The sequence below is a fragment of the Macaca nemestrina genome, chromosome 13 (assembly GCF_043159975.1).
Source record: "Macaca nemestrina isolate mMacNem1 chromosome 13, mMacNem.hap1, whole genome shotgun sequence".
Lineage (NCBI taxonomy): Eukaryota > Metazoa > Chordata > Mammalia > Primates > Cercopithecidae > Macaca > Macaca nemestrina.
Window position 1 is genome coordinate 119767291 of NC_092137.1, and position 17556 is coordinate 119784846.

At 37.5% G+C, this 17556-nt stretch overlaps 1 protein-coding gene across 12 annotated transcripts in view; it reads left to right on the top strand.

Annotated features, from left to right (window-relative positions):
• LOC105490079 (testis specific 10) overlaps window positions 1–17556 on the top strand; it is a 163389-nt gene that overhangs the window by 134861 nt on the left and 10972 nt on the right. For all 12 annotated transcript variants that reach the window (XM_011755377.3, XM_024795493.2, XM_071077293.1 and 9 more), the window contains 3 exons: window positions 5543–5745; window positions 7405–7509; window positions 7701–7850. In XM_011755377.3, coding sequence (XP_011753679.1) covers window positions 5543–5745; window positions 7405–7509; window positions 7701–7850 — 458 coding nt within the window. The remainder of the gene's footprint in view (window positions 1–5542; window positions 5746–7404; window positions 7510–7700; window positions 7851–17556) is intronic.

Sequence of the window (17556 nt, forward strand, 5' to 3'; positions counted from 1 at the left end):
ATAGTATGTTTTCCCACCACAGTGGAATTGTTAGGGATTGATAAAAGAAGGTAATTTTGTAAAATCACAAGTATATGAAAATTGAGCAGCACATTCCCAAATAGTGGTGAGTCAAAGGAAAAATCACAAAGGAAAAAAAATACTCTGAGATTAGTAAAAATGAATGTGTACTGTGTCAAAACATATAGGATGCAGCTAAAGCAGTACTTAGAGGGAAATTTATAGCTATAAATGCCTATCTATATTATAAAAGAAGAAAACTCTTAAGTCACTAACGTAGCCTTCCACTTAGAACACTGGAAAAAGGGAGCAAACTAAACCCACAGCAAGAAGAATGAAAATAATAATCCAGATTAGAACATAAACTAGGTGAAGAGAAAACAATCGAGAATCAAAGAAGCCACAAGCTTGTTCTTTCAGAATATCAACAAAATTGACAAATCTTTAGCAAAGTGACAGAGTCAAATTACTAAAATCGGGAATAAGAGAAGGGACATCCCTACTAACCTTACAGAAAAAAGTATCATGGGGAATATTATGAACAACTGAATGCCAAAAATTAAATGTTTAGATGAAATCAACAAATTTCCAGAAAAACACAAACTATTAAAACTGACTTAAGGAAAAGAAGAAAATCTGAATAAACCTATAACCTAAAGAGGTCAAAATAGACATTTTTAAACTTTCATAAAGTAATACCAAGGCCCAGATGGCTTCAGTTGTGAGTTCTTCCAAATGATTCAAGATGCATTGATCCAAAATTTTTGCAAACTCTTCCAAAAGTAGAAGAGAACACTTCTCAGTGCATTCTATGAAGCCATTATTGCCCTGATGCCAAAGCCAGACAAAGACCTCACAGGAAAATCAAACTGCAGACAATTATCTCTTATGAATACAGATGAAAAATTCTCAAGAAGATACTGTAACACTGAATCCAACAACACATAAAATGAAATTTACACCATCAAGTAGGGTTTATTCCATGAGTGCTGGGTTGGTTAACCCTGAAAAATCAATTAATACATATTAATTAAATAAAAGACATCCAGATTGGAAAAGAAGTAAAACTATCTCTGTTTGCAGGTGACATGATCTGAAATATAGAAAATCCTAAGAATCCACTAAAAAACTATTAGAATAAATGAGCATCAGGGTTGTAGGACACAAGATCAATATCCAATTATCGTATTTCTTATTTCTATACATTAACAATGAACAATCTACAAATGAAAATAAAAAAATTCTGTCAAACAGAATTGCATCAAAAAGGGTAGCACTAAAAAAGGACAAATACGGCCGGGCACGGTGGTTCATGCCTGTAATCCCAGCACTTTGGGAGGCCGAGGCAGGCGGATCACGAGGTCAGGAGATCAAGACCATCCTGGCTAACATGGTGAAACCCCATCTCTACTAAAAATACAAAAATTAGCTGGGCGTGGTGGCGCATGCCTGTAATCCCAGCCACTTGGGAGGCCGAGGCAGGAGAATCACTTGAACTGGGGAGTTAGAGGTTGCAGTGAGCCAAGATTATGTCACTGCACTCCACCTGGTGACAGAGCAAGACTCTGTCTAAAAAAATAAAAACTAAATAAAAAAAGACAAATACTTGTACTTTACAAAACTACAGAACATCGTCAGCAGAAATTAAAGGAGACCTGAATAAAGGGAAACATCCCACGTTCATGGGTCCGAACACTTATCATTGTTAAGACGGCATTACTCCCAAAACTCATCCACAAATTTAATGCAATGCTTATCAGAATCCCAGGTGTCTTCTTTGTAGAAATTGTCAAACTGATCTAAAATTCATATGGAAGTGCAAGTGAACAGCCAAAACAATCTTGAAAAAGAAAAGCAAAGTTAGGAGACTCACACTTCCTGATTTCAAAACTGGCTGCAAAACTAAAGTAATCAAGACAGTGTGGCACTAGCATAAGGAAAGACATAGAGGTTAATGGAACAGAATTCGGAGTCCAGAAATGGTTTATACATTTGTGCCCAAAAGATTTTTCAAAATACAGGTGCTAGGACAATTCAATGAGGAAAGCATAGTATTTTTAGCAAATGGCATTGGGACAACCTAACATCTATTTGGAAAAGAATGAAGTTGGATCACATGCAAAGATTAACTGAAAATGAATCATAGCGCTATATGTAACAGTAAAAACTATACTAAGAAGAAAATACAGAAGTAAATCTTTGTGACCTTGGGTTAGGCAGCACTTTCTTAAATACACATCAAAAACACACAAAAAAAGAATAAATAGATTAAGTAGACTTGATCAAAATTTAAAAAAACCTTCTGTGCTGCAAATGATATCAAGAAAGTGACAAGATGGTGCACAAGGTGTGAGAAAATATTTGCAAACCGTATATCTGATAAGAGATTGATATTCAAAATATATAGCTGTGTTTCATGCCTGTAATCCTAGCATTTTGGGAGGCTGAGACAGGAGAATCGCTTGAGCCCGGGAGTTCAAGACCAGCCTGGGCAACATGGCAAAAACCCATCTCTACAAAAAATACAAAAATTAACCAGGTGTGGTGGTGTGCAGTTGTATTCCCAGTGACTTGAGAGCCTGAGGTGGGAGGTTTGCTTCAGTGAGCCATCTTCGTATCACTGCACTCCAGCCTGGGTGACAGAATGAGACCTTGTCTCAAAAACCAAAACACAAAAAACTTAATAACCCAATTAAAAAGCTAGGCAAAGGATATTAATAGACATTTCTCTACATAACATACATAAATGCCCAATAAACACATGAAAAGATGCTGAACATCATTAATAAAAAAACACAAATCAAAACCATACTATTTCACAACCACTAGTATGGCTATAATCAGAAGATTAAAAATGTTGACAAAAATGTGGAAAAAGTGAAACCCTCATACATTGCTGGTGGAAATGTAAAATAGTAAGGCAACTTTGGAAAACATTTTGGCAGTTCCTCAAAGTGTTAAAAATTAGATTACCTTACAGCTCATAAATGTCACTTCCATCTATTCAAGAGGAATGAAAACATGTATACAAAAACTTGTATACAAAGTTTTATGGCAATATTCTTTGTAATAGTCCCAAAGTATAATAAGTCAAATATTTTTAACTCATGAATACATCTGTGATTTATCTATGCAATGGAATATTATTAGGCAATAAAAGTAATGAAGTTTTGATACCTGATAAAACATTGATAACTCTTAAAAACATTATGCTAATAAAGGAAGCCAGTCACAAAAGACTGCATACACGTTGTTTGTTTCCATTTGTATGAAATATCCAGAATAAGGCAAATAACACAAAATAGTTTAGGGGTTGCCTAGGGCCAGACAAGTTTCTGTGTTGTTTTTTTGTTTTGTTTTGTTTTTTGCTTTTTTTTTTTTTTTTTTTTTTTGAGACAGGGTCTCTTTCAGTGGCTGAGGCTGGAGTGCAGTGGCGCCATCTTGGCTCACTGTAGCCTCGACTTCCTGGGCTCAAGCGATTTGCCACCTCAGCCTGCTGAGTAGCTGGGACTACAGGCCTATGTCACCTTGCCTGGCTAAGTTTTTGAATTTTTTGTGGCGATGGATTTTCACCATGTTGCCCAGGCTGGTCTCAAACTCCTGAGCTCAAGCAATCCACCTACCTTGGCCTCCCAGAGTGCTGAGATTACAGGCGTTAGCCACCATGCCCAACCTTGAGTTTCTTTTTGGGATGATGAAAACGTTCTCACATTAGATTGTAGTAACAATTGTACAACGGTGTTAATATGCTAAAAATCATTGATGGCATGTGAATGATATTTCAAAAAAGCTGTTGTCAAAAAAATCTCGGTCCATTTTCTACTCCTGCCAGCAAAGTATACGAGATTGCCATTGCCCAACGTAATGTTCATTAACGGAAACTAACACATTTGCCGATTAGATAGACTAGAACAGTGTCTTCGGTAGAGTTTTTCCAGTTCGGCTGAAAGAGCGTTTGCTCCCAGTGTGCATTTAATAATGACCTTTTCGATGGCCATGACTAGAGTGGGGAATGCTGGTGGCGTCGACTGGGCAGAGGCCAGGGAGACCGCTAAGCATCCTGTCATGGATAGTGCTGCCCCCACTCCAAATAATTATCCAACCCAAAACATCAGTAACGTTGAGGTAAGAAGCCCTGAACTGGTAATGGCATCTTGTTTTAGTTTATTTGATTACTAGTAAGGGTAAATTTTCCCCATACGTTTAGAATTTAATCGTATTTCTCCTTTTGTAGATTTTCTGATCATTATCATTCAGCTCATATTTCTCATCAGTGTGTATGCATTCTTTATGCTAGTAGAGATATACACTATTAATTTTATTTACTAAGTTTATTTGTCTTCCAGTTGTTTCCTTTCAAATTTTGGTTAAGTTTATATTGACTATCAAAATGTTTATTTTTTTAATGTGACCAAACTTTTTTTTTGCATTGTATCTAGCTTAGAAAATTTCCCTACCTACCTATCTCCCTTCCCTGTAATTTCATTTTTATTTCTTTTCACTGGAATTTAAAGCTTACCTGTTCACATTTAACTTTTTTTTTTTTTTCTTTTGAGACGGAGTCTCGCTCTGTCGCCCAGGCTGGAGTGCAGTGGCCGGATCTCAGCTCACTGCAAGCTCCGCCTCCCGGGTTCACGCCATTCTCCTGCCTCAGCCTCCCGAGTAGCTGGGACTACAGGTGCCCGCCACCTCGCCCGGCTAGTTTTTTTGTATTTTTTAGTAGAGACGGGGTTTCACCGGGTTAGCCAGGATGGTCTCGATCTCCTGACCTTGTGATCCGCCCGTCTTGGCCTCCCAAAGTGCTGGGATTACAGGCTTGAGCCACCGCACCCAGCCAGATTTAACTTTTTTAATGCATGTAGAATTTGTTACGTATATTACAAGATAAGGAGTAATTTTTTTCTAAATACTAGTGACTGTTCTTCCTCCTTTTTAAAAAAACATTTGTCTCACTGAGCATATTTTAAGGCTCAAGATAATTTTCAAAAGGAAGCTTTCCACAAGTTTATGCATGAGAAGAGATTACTCCTTGTATTAATTATAATTATATTTAATTATATTATTAAATATATATAATTATAATTAATTATATTAATTATATTAAGAGAACATAAGAGATTACTCTTATAAAGAATATAAGAGATTACTCCTTATATTCCTTAATTATGGAGTCCAGTGACATTCTATAAGTATGTAGCTCACCTAACTCAGGAGAAAGCAGTGCTCACAGATATCCTGTCAGTCTTGCAGGAGTATATAAAGAAATATCAAAGCTGGTAGTGGAAACTGGTTGCAGTTTGAAATTAATAAGCCTTTTCTTAAATTAATGAATTTTCCGATATGATCAAAGAGATGGAGAAAGTGATACTATATGTACATATGTGGTGTGTCTATTTGGTAAGAAGGAGGGATACAATTTCAAATCACATTAGAAGTAGTTGCCAGTTTATAACAGATTATGAAAATTTTGTGAGTCCCTGATAATATAATAGTTAAGTGAATTAATGGGAATAAGTATAGATATCTTCTTCTTCTTCTACAGATGGAGAATGAGTTAGATTCTGCTCGTTCTGAAATTGAACTCCTGAGGAGTCAGATGACAAATGAGAGAATCTCCATGCAGAATCTAGAAGCTTTGCTGGTGGCCAATCGAGACAAAGAATATCAGTCTCAGATAGCACTTCAAGAAAAAGAATCTGAAATTCAGCTTCTTAAAGAACACCTTTGTTTGGCAGAAAATAAAATGTGAGTTGTTTAGCAATATAAAGTCATACATCTTAATTTTTTGGTACTTTATAGATTAGTAGGATTTTTAAGCTAGAATTTAGAGAATTTGCCTCCTATAATTTGTCATTAATTAAACTAAGGATCAGAAATATTGTGATTTGCCTAAGAGGTGGTACTTTTTCTATTATGTTTTTCTTATCTAAATTTAAGTTTAATGATCTCTATTGATTCCAACAGGGTTTTGAGTATAATAGAATGTCTGGTCTAAAATACTGCCTTTAGGAAATATAAAAAAATGAGAAAAAAAATTAACCAGTTTGAAACCAGAAGAATTTTCATATTTAGACCAATATATTGCAGCCTAGTGTTTTCATTTGCCACATTGTATTTTCTTTTGTACCTATTGCATGTACTGGGTACCTAGAAGAACACCTGCATTCATAAAATACAGAAGACTTCCTAGGACATCAATTTTGGCTTCTTTTCTTTTTCTTTCTTTCTTTCTTTTTTTTTTTTTAAGGATCTCTAGCACTCCTAGCATGTTATTAAAAGAACTTTGGCTGGAGTATTGGGTGGAAATGCCTCCCTATATAGTGAATTTTTTTCTATGAAACTTGGTCACCTCTCATAAAAACTGATGGGGGACCCTTAACCCCTGTTCTTACCTGTCCCATCTATAACACTTTTCATCCAGCCTCCACTCTATCCTCACATCTGAGCTCAGGGCATGGGGAAGGATAAGAAGCATGGTCTCGGCAATCAGCCACTCCTAGGAGCCCCTGACTAGGCAAGGGCTTCAGAACCAAGGCCAGTTTCCTTCAGAAACTGTTTTCAGGTTATGGTGGTGGTGACTGAGTCCTTCTTTTCCGTTACTGTAGCTAGGCTATTATGATTCCTTCAACTAGTTTTGCAGGATCACTTTCTCAAGATGGTAGGTGGAAATCTACCTTCATGAAATACGCCAAAACTTCCACCCTAAGGGCTATACTCTGTTTGAGACTGACTGGTAAATACTAACACTTAGAATTAGCATGAGAAATGTTTGTTATTAGTCTCTAAAGTTTAGATTTCAGCAGTCTATGATACTCTCCTGAAAGCAAGTGAAGAGGATAGAATGTTCTGTGTGAGTGGCATTCATCAATGTTTATCTTCCTTATGATATTGTGCCTTATCACAGGTTTTATGAGGCATTGTTTGGCCTTAAGAAAGATTCTATTACATTGAAGATTGTATATATCAAATTTCATTATAAGGCACTTGGTTGAATAGATTATATAAAACAGACTATATTAATCATGGAGCTAGTGAATTCCAGTGTTAATTATTTGGTCATACTACTACTTTATATAATGCTTCTAAGTACTTACATTAAAAGCTGTTTATAGTAAATAGTATAGACAGATGATGTATAATATGTTTCCACAGGGAAACTGAAACAGAGAAGGATTAACTAATTGAATGGGACTGGGATTGCTTAGGCTTTTCAAGTAGGCTACTCTGCATACTTACCATGTCTAACATGGGCATATTTTAGATGTACTAATAAATCTGGCCATAAAAATCACAATGTGATTTGGATCCAGCTGAGAAACCACTATCAATATGGTTTAATGTACCCCAGAATCATAGTCATATTTTAAGTTTAGTCAACTATAACTCTTATCTTCTTTTAAACAGGGCCATCCAAAGTAGAGATGTGGCCCAGTTCAGAAATGTTGTCACACAATTGGAAGCTGATTTAGACATCACCAAAAGACAACTAGGAACAGAGCGCTTTGAAAGGTAAGTTTATCTCTATGCAAGCTCAAAAACAATGCTTTTCAGCATGGAAAGCATTGTTTCTTAGGTAAAAATAGGTTTTAGTTCTTTCATGATGGTTAGATTTTAAAGTATGAATTAAGCTACAGTTTTTTATGATAGTTTTAATACTTTTGCTGGATATAAAATTTTAAAGCATCACTATTTTGCTTTAGGGAGAGGGCCGTACAAGAACTTCGCCGCCAAAATTATTCAAGTAATGCTTATCATGTGAGTTCTACGATGAAGCCAAATACAAAATGTCATTCACCAGAACGTGCTCACCATCGATCTCCTGACCGAGGCCTAGATCGATCATTAGAAGAGTGAGTCTGTTTAAGGATCCATTCTCTTGAGATCAAATAGTAATATCTAGTATAGTGAATATTTGGGGTAATAAGGAAACTCAATAGTCTATCTCTTTAATAGTGATATTTAATGGGTGCAGCACACCAACATGGCACAAGTATACATATGTAACAAACCTGTATGTTATGCACCTGTACCCTAGAACTTAAAGTATAATAATAATAAAAAAATAAAAAAATAAATAAAATAGTGATATTTAAACAGGATTACCAAGATATATTGATATAAAAATACAGGATTTTGATAATTAAATTAGAATTATATCTATTATACTAAAGCGAAAAGACTAATATTTTATCTCTTTGCAAAAATTATATATTTTTTTATTTCCATAGTTTTGGGGGAACAGGTGGTTTTTTCATTACATGGATAACTTCCTTAGCAGTAATTTCTGAGATTTTGGTGCATCCAACACCCAGGCAGTGTACACTGTACCCAATGTGTACTCCTCACTCTTCTCCCATCCTTCCCCCTGAATCCCTGAAGTCCAATATATCATTCTTATAACTTTCATCCTCATAGCTTAACTCTCACTTAAAGTGAGAACATATGATATTTGGTTTTCCATTCCTGAGTTACTTCCCTTAGAATAATGGTCTCCGGCCGGGCGCGGTGGCTCAAGCCTGTAATCCCAGCACTTTGGGAGGCCGAGACGGGTGGATCACGAGGTCAGGAGATCGAGACCATCCTGGTGAACACAGTGAAACCCCGTCTCTACTAAAACTACAAAAAACTAGCCGGGCGAGGTGGCGGGCGCCTGTAGTCCCAGCTACTCGGGAGGCTGAGGCAGGAGAATGGCGTGAACCCGGGAGGCGGAGCTTGCAGTGAGCTGAGATCAGGCCACTGCACTCCAGCCTGGGCGACAGAGCGAGACTCCGTCTCAAAAAAAAAAAAAAAAAAGAATAATGGTCTCCAACTCCATCCAGGTTGCTACGAATGCCATTATTTCGTTCCTTTTTATAGCTGAGTAGTATTCCTTGGTATATTTATACCACATTTTCTTTATCCACTTGTTGTTCGATGGGCATTTAGGCTGGTTCTATATTTTTGCAATTGCAAATTGTGCTGCTACAAACATGTGTGTGCAAGTATCTTTTTCATATAATGACTTCTTTTCCTCTGAATAGATACCCAGTAGTTGGATTGCTGGATCAAATGGTAGTTATACTTTTAGTTCTAAAAGGAATCTCTGTACTGTTTTCCATGGTGGTTGTACTAGTTTACATTCCCACCAGCAGTGTAAAAGAAAACATTCCCTTTTCACCACATCTATGCCAACATGTATGATTTCTTGATTTTTTAATTACGGCCATTCTTGCAGGAATAAGGTAGGTATCTCATTGTGGTATTAATTTGCATTTCTCTGATAATTAGTGATGATGAGCATCTTTTCATATGTTCATTGGGCATTTGTATATATTCTTTTGAGAATTGTTTATTCATGTCCTTAGCCCATTTTTTGATGGGATTATGTTTGTTTGTTTTTTCTTTCTTTTTTTTTTTTTTTCTGATTTGTTTGACTTCCTTGTAGATTCCGGATATTAGTCCTTTGTTGGATGCACGTTTGGGAAGATTTTCTCCCACTCTGTGGGTTGTCTGTTTACTCTGCTGATTATTTCTTTTGCTGTGCAGAAGCTTTTTAGTTTAATTAAGTCCCATCTATTTGTACTTGTTTTTGTTTCATTTGCTTTTGAGTTCTTGTCATGAAATCTTTGCCTAAGCCAATGTTCAGAAGAGCTTTACTAATGTTATATTCTAGAATTTTTATGGTTTCAGGTGTTAGATTTAAGTCTTTGATCATCTTGAGTTGATTTTTATATAAGGTGAGAGATGAGGATCCAGTTTCATTCTTCTACATGTGGCTTCCCAATTATCCCAGCACCATTTGTTGAGTAAGGTGTCCTTTCCCCACTTTATGTTTTTGTTTGCTCTGTCAAAAATCAGTTTGCTATAAGTATTTGGCTTCATTTCTGGGTTCTCTATTCTGTTTCATTGGTCTATGTGCCTATTTTCGTATCAGTACCATGCTGTTTTGATAACTATAATCTTGTAGTATAGTTTGAAGTCAGGTAATGTGATGCCTCCAAATTTGTTCCTTTTCCTTAGTCTTGCTATGTGGGGTCTTTTGAGTTTCCATATGAAGTTTAGGATTGCTTTTCTAGTTCTGTGAAGAATGATTATGGTACTTTGATTGGAACTGCATTGAATTTGCATATTGCTTTTGGCAGTATGGCCGTTTTTACAATATTGATTCTCCACGAGCACGGGATTTGTTTCCATTTGTTTGTGTTATCAGTGACTTCTTTCAGCAGTGTTTTGTAGTTTTCTTTGTAGAACTCTTTCACCACCTTGATTAGGTATATTCCTAAGTTGGTGTTTTTGTTTGTTTGTTTTTTGCTCCTACTGTAAAAGGAGTTGAGTTATTGATTTGTTTCTCAGCTTGATCGCTGTTGGTGTATAGCAGTGCTACTGATTTGTGTACATTAATTTTGTATCCAGAAACTTTACTGAATTCATTTATCAGATCTGGGAGCTTTTTGCATGAGTCTGTAGGGTTTTCTAGGTATATGATCATATTATCAGTGAACAGTGACAGTTTTACTTCCTCTTTACTGATTTAGATGCCCTTTATTTGTTTCTCTTGTCTGATTGCTCTGTCTAGGACTTCAGGTACTATGTTGAATAGAAACAGTGAAAGTGGGCATTCTTGTCTTGTTCCAGTTCTCGGGGAATGCTTTCAACTATCCCCATTCAGTATAATGTTGGCTGTAGGTTTGTCATAGATAGCTTTTATTACCTTGAAGTGTGTGTCCCTCCTATGCCAGTTTTGCTGAGGGTTTTAACCATAACGGGATGCTGGATTTTGTCAAATCCTTTTTCTGCATCTATTGAGATGATCACATGATTTTTGTTTTTAATTTTGTTTATGTGGTCTATCACATTTATTGACTGGCATATGTTAAACCATTGCTGCATACCTGGTATGCAACTCACTTGATCATGGTGTATTATCTTTTTGATACGCTGTTAGATTCAGTTAGCAAGTATTATGTTGAGGACTTCTGCATCTGTGTTCATCAGGGTTATTGGTCTATAGTTTTCATTTTTTGTTATGTCCTTTCCTAGCTTTGGAATTAGGGTGATACTGGCTTCATAGGATGATTTAGGGAGGATTCCCTCTTTCTATATCTTGTGGAATAGTGTTCTGTAGGATTGGTACCAATTCTTCTTTGACTGTCTAATGGAATTCAGCTGTGAATCCATCTGGTCCTGGACTTTTTTCTATTGGCAATTTTTAAAAATTACTGTTTTAATCTCTCTACTTGTTACTGGCCTGTTCAGAGTTTCTATGTCTTCCTGATTTAATCTGGGAGGGTTGTATTTTTCCAGGAATTTATCCATCTCCTCTAGATTTTCTAGTTTGTGTGTGTAAAGGTGTTCATAGTAGCCTTGAATGATCTTTTATATTTCTGTGGTATTGGTTGTAATATCTCCCGTTTCATTTATCATTGAGCTTATTTGGATCTTCTCTCTTCTTTTCTTGGTTGATCTTGCTAGTGGTCTATCAATTTTGTTGATCTTTTCAAAGAACCAGCTTTTTGTTTGATTTATCTTTTGTATTTTTTTGTTTCATTTTCATTGGTTCTTCTCTGATCTTTGTTATTTCTTTTCTTCTGCTGTGTTTAGGTTGGTTTGTTCTTGTTTCTCCAGTTCCTTCAGGTGTGATCTTAGAGTGTCTATTTGTGCTCTTTCAAACTTTCTGATGTAGGCATTAAATGCTATGAACTTTTCTCTTAATACTACTTTTGGTGTGTCGCAGAGGTTTTGATAAGTTGTTTCACTATTATCTCTCAGTTCAGAGAAGTTTTTAATTTCCATCTTGATTTCATTGTTGACCCAAAGATCATTCAAGATCAGATGATGATGATGATGATGATGATAATTATTATTAAATTTTTTTGAGATGGAATCTTGCTCTGTTGCTCAGGCTAGAGTACAGTGGCATGATCTCGGCTCACTGCAACCTCTGCTCCCCGGGTTCAAGCAGTTCTCCTGCCTCAGCCTCCCAAGTAGCTGGGAATACAGGCATGTGCCACAATGCCCGGCTTATTTTTATTATTATTATTATTATTATTTTTGAGACAGAGTCTCACTCTGTTGCCCAGGCTGGAGTGCAATGGCACAATCTCAGTTCCCTGCAACCTCCACCTCCCGGGTTCAAGCGATTCTCGTGCCTCATACTCCCAAGTAGCTGGGATTACAGGCGTCTGCTACCACGCCTGGCTAATTTTTTTGTATTTTTAGTAGAGAAAAGTTTTCACCATGTTGGCCAGGCTGGTCTTGAACTCCTGACCTCAGGTGATCTGTGCGCCTCAGCATCCCAAAGTGCTGGGATTACAGGCATGAGGCACCGCACACAGCCTTAATTTTTGTATTTTTAGTAGAGACAGGGTTTCACTATGTTGGCCAGGCTGATTTTGAACTCCTGACCTCAACTGATCCACCTGTCTTTGCCTCCCAAAGTGCTGGGATTACAGCAATGAGCCACCGCACCCAGCCTCAAGAGCAGATTATTTAATGTCTATGTATTTTTAGAGTTTTGAGGGTTCCTTTTGGAGATAATTTCCAGTTTTGTTCCACTGCAGTTTAAGAAGATACTTGAGGCTAGGCATGGTGGCTCACGCCTGTAATCCCAGCCCTTTGGGAGACCGAGGTGGGCGGATCACGACATCAGGAGATCGAGACCATTGTGGCTAAAATGCTGAAACCCCATCTCTACTGAAAATACAAGAAATTATCCGGGCGTGGTGGCAGGTGCCTGTAGTCCCAGCCACTCAGGAGGCTGAGGCAGGAGAATGGCGTGAACCCAGTAGGCAGAGCTTGCAGTGAGCCAAGATCATGCCACAGCACTCCAGCCTGGGTGACAGAGCGAGACTCCATCTCAAAAAAAAAAAAAAAAAAAAAAAAAAGATACTTCATATAAATCTGATTTTCTTAAATTTATTGAGACTCGTTTTGCGTCCTATCATATGTTCAGTCTGAGAGACTGTTCCATGTGCTGAAGAACAGAATGTATGTTCTGCGGTTGTCGGGTAGAATGTTCTGTAAATACCTGTTAAGTCCATTTGTTCCAGGGTATAGTTTAAGTTCATTGTTTCTTTGTTGACTTTCTGTATTGACGACCTGTCTAGTGCTGTCAATGGAGTATTGAAGTCTCCCACTATTATTGTGTTGCTGTGCATCTCATTTCTTAGGTCTAATAGTAATTGTTTTCTAAATTTGAGAGCTCCGTGTATATATGCATATATATTTAGAATTGCAATATTTTCCTTTTGGACTATTCCTTTTATCATTATATAATGTCTCTCTTTTTCTTTTTTTACTGTTGTTGCTTTAAAGTTTGTTTTGTCTGATGTAACAATAGCTACTGTTGCTGACTTTCCATTTGTGTGGAATATCTTTTTCCACCCCTTAACCTTAAGTGTATGTGAGTCCTTATGTGTTAGGTGAGTCTCCTGAAGACAGCAGATACTTAGTGAATTTTTATCCATTCCGCCATTCCGTATCTTTTAAGTGGAGTATTTAGGCTGTTTACATTCAACATTAGTATTAAGATGTTAGGTACTGTTCTGTTTATCACATTAGTTGTTGCCTTAATACGTTGTTTTGGTTTTTTTCCCCCATTGTGTCATTGTTTAATGACATTAAATAATTAAATGAAATTAAATAATCTGTGAGATTTATGTTGTAAGGAGCTTCTATTTTGATGTATTTTGAGGTTTTGTTTCAAGATTTAGAACTCCCTTAAACATTTTTCATAGTGCTGGCTTAGTAGTGGCAAATTCTCTCAGCATTTGTCTGAAAATGATTTTATTTTTCCTTCATTATGTTGCTTAATTTTGCTGGATACAGAATTCTTGGCTGACAATTATTTTGTTTCATGAGGCTAAAGATGGGACCCCAATCCCTTCTGGCTTGTAGGATTTCTGCTGAAAAATCTGCCATTAATGTGGTAGGTTTTCCTTTATAGTTTATCTTGATGCTTTTGTCTCACAGATCTTAAGATTCTTTCCTTTGTCTTGACTTTGGGTATCTTGATGACTGTGTGCCTAGGTGATGATGTTTTTGCAATGAATTTCCCAGGTGTTCTTTGAGTTTCTTATGTTTGGAGGTCTAGGTCTCTAGCAAGGTCAGGGAGGTTTTCTTTAATTATTCCCTCAAGTAAGTTTTCTAAACTTTTAGATTTCTCTTCTTCCTCAGGAACACTAGTTTTTCTTAGGTTTGACCATTTAACATAATCCCACATTTCTTGGAGGATTTGTTCACTTTTTAAAATTCTTTTTTTTTTCTTTGTCTGACTGAGCTAATTCTAAAGACCTGTCTTCAGCTGGGCATGGTGGCTAATGCCTGTAATCCCAGCACTTTGGGAGTCTGAGGCGGGCAGATCACTTGAAGTCAGGAGTTCAAGACCAGCCTGGCCAACATGGCGAAACTCTGCCTCTACTAAAAATACAAATATTAGTCAGGTATAGTGGCACATGCCTGTAATCCCAGCTGCTTGGAAGGCTGAGGCAGGAGAATCACTTGAACCCAGGTGGCGGAGGTTGCAGTGAGCCAAGATCACGCCACTGCACTCCAGCCTGGTGACAGCATGGATACCAGTACCTGCTCTAGTAGAGGTGACGGGAAAGTGATACATCACTTTAGGTCGGGGCAGGGTTAGGTGGGTCTGGGCTCAGACTCTCCTTGGGCAGGGCTTGCCTTGGCCACCTTGGGGAGGGGGATTATGGTTCTCAGGCCAATGGGGTTATGTTCTAGAGGGGATCTTGGCCACCTCTGCTGTATCATATAGTTCACCAGAGAAGTAGGGAATAGCTAGTAGCAAGAGGCCTCACCCAGCTCCCATGCAGTTGGCGAGGCCAGCCTCGCTCCTGCAGTGCCTTGCTCAGATTTTGCCCCAGGCCATGGGCTACCCCACTGAAAAAGCAAGCACAGCATTTGAACCTGGCCCTTCCCTGTCTGGCTATTCCTGCTCTGTCTCCTATCTGCAGCAGCTTCCGCTTGTCCCCTGGACTCTGCTCAAGAAAATTTGTGCCCAGTCAGAACCACTACCGATTTCAGTTTGGAGCTTCCTTCACTCTGTGACCCCTCCCCAGTTCTGCTGGCTGCCTTTTCAAGGACCCCTGTGAGATAGTCATTGCTGGCTTCCCTGGGCTCGAGCTGGAGACTGGGAGTGCGTGCAAGGCACTTCCTGCTGCTACTTCTACTTTTATATTTTACGTGACTCCATAAATCCCTTTCATCTCTAGATAGGGTTAAATTTTTCTCCCGTGATGTGGATTTTCAGATTCCCCAGTGAGGACATGTGTTCAGATGTAGGTTTTCTTCCCTCTCACACATTGGGAACTCCCAGTTTTTCACCTGTTTCATGGACTTGGCAGCAGCATGCCACTTCTTTCAAAGGATGTGTGGGATCTTGTATATTCCTACAGTGAATCCTGGAGCAAAAGATCACAGTGTGAGTCTCTAACACTGTTCTGTCCTTCCATGTGGGATCTGTCCTTCCATGTGGGATCTGTCCTTCCGTGTAAGATCTGTCCTTCCGTGTGGGATCTGTCCTTCCGTGTGGGAGCTGTCCTTCCGTGTGGGATCTGTCCTTCCGTGTGGGAGCTGTCCTTCCGTGTGGGATCTGTCCTTCCGTGTGGGATCTGTCCTTCCGTGTGGGAGGTGTCCTTCCGTGTGGGATCTGTCCTTCCGTGTGGGAGCTGCACGTTAGTCCCGTCTCCTACCTGCCATCTTCCATCTGCCCCATACATTGTATTTTAATAGTTTGATTTTCTTTTTATTTCTACAACATTAACTTCTTATTTAATTACAAAATGTTGGTTATTATAGCACCACAAAATTTATATGTTCTAGGAAAGTAATCAGCTAGTTTTTCAGAGGAAAATATTTTAGATATATTTCTATGTATCACAAATTTCCAAGAAACTTTTTATTTGGGAACAATTTCAACCTTTCAAAAAGTTACAAAAATAAGAATACAAAGAACATCTATATGCCCTTTACCCATAGTCACTATTTTAAAATTTTTACCCCATTTGTTTTCTTATATACACATGTAGTGGCTCATGTGCTCACATGCTTTCATGTTTCTTCACAGACACACACACACTTGCACAGACCTACTCACACACTCACAGAGGCACATTTAAACTTATAACCAAAACTCCAAACCATGCCCACAGGTTTCATCCTTTTACTTTTTTCTATTACTTATGTATATGTTCTTTCTTCTACAGTGAGAACCCTGGCTCAACATTAACATGTTTACTCAACGATATCAATGTAGTTACTAATTTGCTCAATCCCAGAATACATCTACAATAGTTTCAAAATTTCTTCACCGATGTCACCACAATAAATAGGCCAACTTTTTTAAAGTTCAGAATCTGTTTGCAGTTCTTCCTTCTTACGCCTGTATGCTACCTTGCCCAAATCTTGAGAGCATATGGTTAAATACTGAGTTTGTAACTTATTTGGATTAATTTTTTCCATCTTTTATTTTGGTCATGGTATTCATTTGAAATAACATTGGATTCATTTGTTTCAATTTGCTTCATTTTTCATATTTCCACTTCCTAGTTTTTTCCTCAACTTAATTTTATTTTTGAATATGTAGATTAGCATGCTTTTAAAGGTCAACACTCTGCAAAAAATAATACTAAGAGAAGTGTCACTTTCTGTATGCCTTCCATCCCATCAGCCATGCCTCCACCTCCTTTCTTTGTGGTTTTATGCTAATGATACACAGATATATATCTTTCTTTGTTTATGCAAAAAGTGGCATGCTTCTTTGCACTTTGCTTTTCTCACTTAACACTGTCTCCTCGAAATCTCTCCATGTTGATTCCTAGAGATTCTCCTTATTCCTTTTTGTTAGGTGCACACTACTTCAGTATATGGATGTACCATAGTTATGCAACCCACCTCCTAAACTTGGACATTTAGCTGGTTTCCAATAATTTGCAATTACAAACAAGGCTGTAATGAATAATCTTGTACATATGTATTTTCATGTTGTTGCAGTATCTTCAGAATAAATTCCTAGAAGTGGAATTGCTGGGTCAATGGGTAAATACACATGTAGTTTTGTTAGGCCGTGCCACATTCCCCTCCATTTTGCAGTCCCTTCAGCAATGTGTGAAAATACTGTTTCCCCACAACCTCACTAGCAGAACACACTGTCAAGCTTTTGAATTTGTGCCACTGCGGTGGATGAGAAATGGTATTTCAGTGTAGTTTTAATTTGCATTTCTCATATTATGAGTGAAGTTGAATATCTTTTCATAGGTTTAAGGGCTACTGTTATATCTCTTTTTCTGAATTAGCTATTCATTTCTTCTGCCTATTTTTCTAATGGACTTTAGATCTTTTTGTTAAAAAATTTTTTAGTACATTTGAGAAATTATCTCTTTATTGGTGATATATGCTACAAATATTTTCTCACTTTTTTTGTCATTTGTCTTTTAATTTTACTGTATTGCCTTTTTCTCTATAAAGAGATTTTATTTTTGTGTAGTCAGATTTTAAACCTTTTCCTTTAATGCATCTGGATTTCTATTCATAGTTAGCAAATCTTTCTCTATCCCCAGATAGTAG